Genomic DNA, 8,075 nt, shown 5'->3' with positions numbered 1-8,075 from the left:
CACATCAGGCTCCTCTGCTATGAGCCTGCTTCTTCCTCTCCCACTCCCCCTGCTTGTGTTCCCTCTCTCGCTGGCTGTCTCTATCTCTGTCAAATAAACAAAAAAATCTTTAAAAAAAAATAAAATAAAATAAAAAAAATAAAATAATTACCCTTGATTTAATAATCTATTAGATTATGTCTTAAAGAAATAAAGATGTTAAAAATTTTTATAGTCAACAATGTTCAATATTTATATGTTCAAAAACATCAGAAGTAATCTAAAGGTCCGCGATAAGAAAACAATTAAATCATGTACACCTAACATAAACACTATGCAGTCGTATTTTGAGGCTATTTGATCTCATGGGGAAATTCTCACAATAAAATGTTAAGTTAAAAAAGTTCATATACCAAATTTCATGGCATGATCTCAATTTTTTTTAAAAGCATGTAATTTGTCTGCATATATATTTTTAAAATACCAAAATGTTAAATTGGTAAGATTATAAATTTTTTTTTCTCTTTATGCTTTTCTGTTCTTTTCAAATTTTTGGCAATGAACGTGTGATGCTTTTATAATCTAAAAAAGAGAGTTTATTAAAATTTTGACTTTTTTGTACATAATTTTCTATTTACTTTTCCACTGAGAGCTATGAAAAGACTAATTTCCCTAAAAATACATTGTCTAAAACCTACTTATGTCATCTTAATAAACGAGACATATTCAAGGAAATATTTTGCTTCCCTTGAGGCACAAGGTATGCAATTCCTTCAGGCTGAGGAAGGAACAGGAACACAGAGTCTATTTTCATTAGCAAATATTTGAGCCCTAATTGTGTAGAACACAACACAGTCTCTGTCCTTTATAACCTTACAAATAAGCTATCTACATATAAAAAGATAAATAACTACACAAAGAAAGCAGGATCCCCAAGGACAGGACAGCCCACAGACCAGAGTTTACCCTTCAAGAGGGAGCAGTAGAATGCCATTCCTGAAAGTGGGGGAAACAGAGGCAGCAGAGCATGCACATGGATGGCTTTGGAAAGGAGAACACCAGTTTGGGTGAAGTTATGATTTGGGGTAGACACTGAGATAAGTCAGTAGGGTTAAGAAGGCTGATCCTGAAAAATACCTAATGGCTTACCATCTATAGGCAACCATGATGAACTCTTACTTTCTCAAAACTAATGGAAACCTTGTCATACTCAATTCACCACTTATCTATCTTTGAATTATACTTAAGTTTAATTAAAGTGTCATTAAAGAGTTAAAAATGCACAGAAGCAGCTTCTAATCACAGAGCTGGTACGAAGTCTAAACAGAAGAGGAAAACTCTTTAGGTAGTAACACGAAAGTAACATAGAAATAAGGTCATTAGAGAATTTAAACCAATTTTAAAAGTTCGCGGTACACTTTAAAGTTCCATAAAACACCAATTTTTGTTTTGACTTAGATTAGATCTCTCTCATTATCACCCATACTACTTTCCTAAAACCTACTACAAACCTAAAGAGGTGTATAGAAATGAGTCCAGTCCCATAACAAAACCACAATTGACTTTGTCTCACTTCAAATTTTAAAAATGTCTTTCACTGCCACAACTGTTCACTTTAGAATTTCAGTTTTGTCTTAATGCAGGTCTCAAAAAGGGTAAACAATGTAATGACTGGGAATGTATGTCACTACTGAACTCTACATTTGTTTCATCACTTACTCCACGCAACCAGCTATACATTGGAAATATCATACCCATTTCACAGATGAGAAAGCAGGGCCAAAGCGGATAAGGACCTCTTTTGCCCCAGTCCTACACCTAGCTAAGAGCTGCCTGGGTTGGACTCCAGGTCCCACAGACTCCTGGGTCCTCTATTTTTTCCAGCAACAATAGAATGCGTCCTGTTCACCTAGGCTTTTCTAGTTCCCAAGGAAACAATAGCACTAAAATAAATCAATTTTGACATTTCTTGTGTTCTTCCAATTCTGATACGCTATGCTAGTTACCTAGCTCAGCAATCAATTAAATGGAGGAAATTCCCTAGCACATTTAATAAACATTATTAACAAACAATTCCATTAAAGGCTTTTTGAAACTGCTTTTTAAGAAAGGAAGTTACAGGCAAATAATTATTCAAAAGACAGACTAAGATACTTATTGATCACATAAAAATGGAATGGCACCTTAAAAATAGCTTCGCCTTAGAGTTTACATACAATTTTGTGAAGGCAAGAACAGCCAATACCAAGCAAGTAATTCAGATAAATTTAGGAAGGTTCTATTTTCTGCTTAAAAATTGTATCCTTTCCCACACTGCAATTTTAATATACTTTGCAAATTACATTCTCTCCATTTGTTTCTGAAAAAGCATTTTCCTTCACAAGCGGATTAGCAAATACACATAAAATAGGAGCACAAAGGACAAAATCAAGCCCTGAAACTTAGACTGTATGAATATTCTCTTTCCAAATTTCTTCAGTAGCCCTCATAATACTTTATGCCAATAAAGAGAGAACTGTTTCACCTGTAGAAAATGAACTAAAACAGAAAGCTAAACTTTACTTTTAAATTCAGTCGCTCTGCTTTTGTCCACTGCTAAATAAAAGGCTAAAGAGTATTATGACTATTTTAAAAAGAGATCCATAAATACAGTATGTTCTAGCTTCATACTCTCTCCATGAATATTTGTTAGTATCCTGTCCTAAGTCTGAAACAAACTTTATCTAAGTAAGTTATACTATAAGAGTAAAACTTACATTATCTAAAACGTAATTTCTCTAATAAAGAAAAACCAACATAGTCATCTATGTATTAAATCCAGTTCAGGGGCGCCTGGGTGGCACAGCGGTTAAGCGTCTGCCTTCGGCTCAGGGCGTGATCCCGGTGTTCTGGGGTAGAGCCCCACATCAGGCTCCTCTGCTGTGAGCCTGCTTCTTCCTCTCCCACTCCCCCTGCTTGTGCTCCCTCTCTCGCTGGCTGTCTCTATCTCTGTCAAATAAATAAATAAAATCTTTAAAAAAAATAAATAAATAAATCCAGTTCAACTTATTATTCGAACATTTTCCCCTAGCTACACAATATAAAGACAATAATAATGGCCTAAGAGGTGTGTACACAGAGGGGTAGGGAACATCGGAGAGGAGCTAGGAGAGCGTCCTAAGATTCAGCATTTCAAACTACCACAGGGCCAACCTCTCTTACTCTCCTCTCCATACAGGTGCACTTTAAAATGATCAAAATTCATTTACTCAGCAGCCCTGAGCAGCAGCAGCATAGCGCAGCACAGAGAGTACCAAAGAACCTGAAGCCCAGCAAGTTACTCAACTTCTACAAACAGGCACATCTTAATCTATAAAACAAAGATAATCACCACCTTAGACAGTTATTCAGAAGGCTAAGTGGGATAATATATATTAGCAAGATGCGAGTAGGCTCAAAATCATCCACCGTTCCCCCCAACTTTTCAGAACTGGCCTTCCTCCCAGGAAAGTCTGATATTTCAGAGGGTTATATACTTAGCTTCCCACCTTACTTTGATATCCCCTAATAGGCCAATCAAGCCGCCCCTAAATGCCTCTACTAGACATACTAAGAAGATCCCTGCCACAAGGTCTGTATAATCTCTTACTTCTGAATAATCTCTTACAGATATTTTAGAAGAGATATTTTCTCCCCAAAACCTACCTTGGGGAGTTCATAGGAGGCATCTCAGAGAAATTCATTTTCTTATTTGAGCTAAGAATTGAAATTGGCAATGATGGGGAAGAGGCTTTTCAGAAAAGAGACCTGAGACAGCTTAGTGTGACTGGGACAATAACACATACAGAGCAAGGAGATGAGATTAGACAGGGAGGCAGGGCCAGATACCCAAAGAGCCTTGTATTCCAAGCAAATCAGCTGCAGTTTCTTGGGACTGGCAAGCCCTTACCAGAAGGCTTCAGGGCCCAGCTGAAAGGTCACCCTCCTGAGTGTGTCCTTCCCCTCCCCACACCCCTGCACACCAACACCCATGCCCTCTCACAGCACCATTCCTTTCCCATCAGGGCCATTATCACAACTGCAGTTATATAATTACATGAGTAATAATCTGTGTCCCCACTCAACTGAATGATAACTTGAGTCTGTGTAAGGCCCATGTCCATTCTATTCCACTCTATATCCCAGGGCCTGCTGAGTACAGCATCTACCCAAAATATATAGATACATATTATTAAATGAACAAATGAAAGCTGGCACTAAGAAGGCTGCACCTGGGTGGCTCAGTCAGTTAAGCGTCTGCCTTTGGGTCAGGTCATGATCCCAGGGTCCTGGGAAGCAGGACCAGCAGCAGAAGAAGCCAGAGAATAATTCTGAGCAGGGAAATGGCAATCAGAGATGACAGTTACACAAACCACTCTGGTAGCAAGATGAAGACCAGTCTGACAGGGCAAGACGAGAGCTGGGGGACAGGTACAGAGACAACTGAAAATGTCTCCAGGTAAAGGATCACTTAATGACCTAAAACTGAAGGCAGCCAGTATGTGGGCAGTGATGATGAGGATTAATGGAGCAGACATGTTTAGGAAGCACAATCTCAGAACTCAGAGGAAAGAGGGAAATCCAGAGTGATTGCACTGGAGAGTGGTAGCAAGTGGTGCCACTCACTCAGACCAGAAGCACACAGGACAGGAACGAACATCTCCTGAACATCTACTACAGACTACGATCAAATGAAAGATCTGCTTCTAGTTCCAAAACTCCACGACTGAAAAACAATTTAAATTTAGCCCAGCTGTATTAAAATGGGTACAGTTTCTATTAATAGGCTGATAAAATCAACAAAATAAGTTTAGGTTTTCGAAGTTTCTTCATCAAGACACCACGTGGGTATCCTAACTGGCATGGTATCCCAGGCATTACACTGGTCTGGGGATGCTGAAATCAAAGAAGTGGTCTCTGCCTTCGAGGAGCTGACAGTCTTAAGTTTGAGAAAAATAACTGCATATTGACAACTGAGCAACTGAGGTCCATTGCGGCTGTTCTGACCATTTATATGACCTGTAACCCACACTTCTGGAGCACAGACTTCATAACGTACATTTCCAGGCCAATAAGTAGTTGAGGGGGTATGTATGTAGATAGACAGACCCAATCCTGCTTTGAGCCTGGAGACACTGCAGCACATGGTCTGTGACTGACTTTGAAGAACTGCTGAATAGCCACATAGCAGCACTTTGGAGGGTACAACACAACAAGTAAGGAGAGAGAAAGAGGCCTGAATTGTTATGGAAGAGCCTACCTGAGCAGAAGCCAAATGCTGGAGGTGCCAAAGCAGAATCTCAGGAGGCTCTGGAAGCAGCAGAGAAATAATGTTCAGGGAACGTACAGCAGGAATCCTCTTTAGACGGGCTCCTCCCTACCACCAGCAAGAAATGATCTCCCATGGGATCTAAGGTCTCAGCCCAAAGCAGACTTACAGAAAAACAGGTGAGGAAACCATCCAGTGTGAATAACGTAGCCCCAGATCACCTAGAGCAGACAACACATGTCCAGTGTCTCGTGAGGCTATTAAGTCTGAGACATCTTACACCAGCTCTTTACAAACAACAAAATACTGAAAACACTTCCCACTTCATGCCCAAGCTCCTGCCCCATTCCTCTTCTTTCCTTTTCATACTCTTTGAAAACAAAAAACAAAACAAACAAACAAAAAAAACAGCTGCATTGTCTTTACCTCCTCAACTCCCTTCCAACCCCTTGGATCTAAGTTCTTCCTCCACCACTTAACCTTGTCTTCCCATCCTCCCTGAACCCTCTGAGCACTTTCCCCTTTTCTCTGCCTGGAAACTCTCTACCTGTACTCTAAGATCCGTTCAGTGTCACCTCCTCTGTGGAGCATTCCCAAGTCAGATCTTTGTGCTTCTGCAGGGTTTTGCCTATGCCTCACCACAGCATTCGCTGGATCCTATTGTTACTGTTTACTTCAGTGTCCCCAATAGCCTGTAAGCTCCTAAAGGCAGTAACTGGTTTTCATTCATTTTTCTATTGCTACCCTTGAGCCCAGAGCCCCGAAAATAGACACACAAAGGCTCCATGAATAAATGATCATCGGTTATCTTCAAAACTGCTAGAATTTACTCAAGTAACTTTTCCACAGAAGTTGCTCTAAGAATTTACCTGCACACACATACACTGAGAAGTACCTAAATTATGAGTAATAGTTTTATTATAAAAGCATCTGGCTAAAAATTCTATCTTCTGGCTGTTAAGCAAACAGCGCACATGCAGTTAATAGGTCTTTAGAGTTCCTCATCTATGTTTTTAATTCCTAAAATTCTGGCCATGTGGAAAGTTCAGTTGTGCCCTTTTCTTCCAAGGCAGTGTACTGAGTGAGCTCTTAGGCTCAGACAAGCTGCTACAGGGAAGACATCATGCCTTATTTATACCAATGCTTAGAACCATGGCTGCTCAATTATCTCCAAAAATAAATAACTTTTTTTCCATTTAGTTTCACTTTCTATATGACAGAAACACCCATAGTAAGGTTTAGAATGAACAGTATTTCCTGTGACCAGTAAAAATATCATGAAAGACCTTCAACTTTAATAAGGACATATAAAAGCCTTCATTTGGAGATTATGGAATTCAATTTGAACATAAAGTCCTAATTTACATTTCTGTCCTAGAAAAATAAAAATTAGGATAACTTCTGGGTTCTTGTATGTTTTAAACTAATTGATCTTACTGCAATGATACTGAAAAATTTACTCTGGATAGTAAAATATTAATAGGGTGAGAGCCATTTCTGTGCATAAAATAACAAAAACTGACAGTGCAGATTTAAAAAATAGAAAGGTGACACTCAAAGTTCCCTGCCTGGAAAACCTTGAAGCTGTAAGGGTGCTGTAAGTGTTAGAGTGCATGTTAGCACATGCACTTAATTTTTCAGCTACTACACTGCTTGAGTATGTGACCTTGGGAATGTCATGTAATTTCTCTCATTTCTAGTTCTGTAAAATGGGAATGTCATGTTTTCCTATGAGGGACAATAAGATTGGACAAAAGAATCAATACGTATTTTTTTTAAAGGAAACTTGTCTAATTAGTATGCTTAAATCACCACTTGTACAGTACATTCCGGATCAGGAATACAATTCCAAAAGAAATATTAAAGCAGACGTTGAAGACAGATTTCCTTAAGGGAATGATTTTATAAATTTGGAAAGCAATGTACCAAGATTATAAATTAACAAATTCATTACATAAACCTTGACAGTCCCTGGCTTTAAAGTACACTGATAAGACATTCCGATAAATTAGGCTGATTTGAGACACAGTGTCCCAACCCCGTACAAGGAACCCAAACTGAGGCATCTGATGTTTGACAGAAATCTGGTGAAAATTCAGCAGGATACTCAACATTTGCAGTTCCACACTTGTCTTCACCTTAAAACCTGACAAAATGTGAAACGCATTAAATCAGCTTTACCACCCGTATCTAAGACTGAGAATGCACTCAATTTTTTAAAAGAAAAAAAGTACCCTGACAGTTTGAAAGGTCCTATATCCTCAGACCTCTATAAATTTAAGAACCCTACTGCTAAATTCTCCCCAAATACTGAGCTTGAACCAGTCTTCCCAAGAAGCTATCGGATCAGATCGGATCCAACTGTTAGGAATAGCACAGCTCCAAGGGACAACCCCCCCGCCCACGCACCCCAGGATAAGACTGTCACTTTCCTAGATCCCAAGTCCAAGTTAAAGGCAGGAAGGTTTTTGCAAAATGGTCCAGAAAGAAATCAACAGGCGATGACTATAGAAAAGAACGGAGGTTTCCCATTGAAGAAAAAAAAAAAAATTCCAGCTCTCCCTCGGGAACGGCACTGCTCCTCCTTCCCTACCCCGATGCCCTTTCTCTATAGACAACAATATCCCCATTCTATTGTAAGGCTGCAGTTTTACCAAGGAATCCCCCTTGCTGCGGCCAGATTTCCAGATTCGTTTGAAAAAGAAAACATATTCCGAGAACACACACCCCACGAGAGAACATGGGCGCGGGGAGCCTGGCCCGGGCGCGGGGCCCCGCGGCGCCGCACTCGGCCCGCTCGGGGCGGGGC

General features: G+C 39.8%; 1 protein-coding gene across 6 annotated transcripts in view; it reads right to left on the bottom strand.

The window, feature by feature from the left end:
- SNRK (SNF related kinase) overlaps nt 1–8,075 on the bottom strand; it is a 56,771-nt gene that overhangs the window by 48,370 nt on the left and 326 nt on the right. Inside the window, exon 2 of one of the 6 annotated variants that reach the window (XM_034662318.1) lies at nt 5,258–5,307. The exons of the other annotated variants lie outside the window; for them this stretch is intronic. Within the exon in view, the coding sequence (XP_034518209.1) occupies nt 5,258–5,307 (50 nt within the window). The remainder of the gene's footprint in view (nt 1–5,257; nt 5,308–8,075) is intronic. 6 annotated transcript variants of the gene reach the window in all.

Source organism: Ailuropoda melanoleuca, chromosome 6, assembly GCF_002007445.2.
Source record: "Ailuropoda melanoleuca isolate Jingjing chromosome 6, ASM200744v2, whole genome shotgun sequence".
NCBI classification, from domain to species: Eukaryota; Metazoa; Chordata; class Mammalia; order Carnivora; family Ursidae; genus Ailuropoda; species Ailuropoda melanoleuca.
The sequence above is the reverse complement of the archived record's forward strand: the minus strand, read 5'-3'. Positions and strand labels throughout refer to the sequence as shown.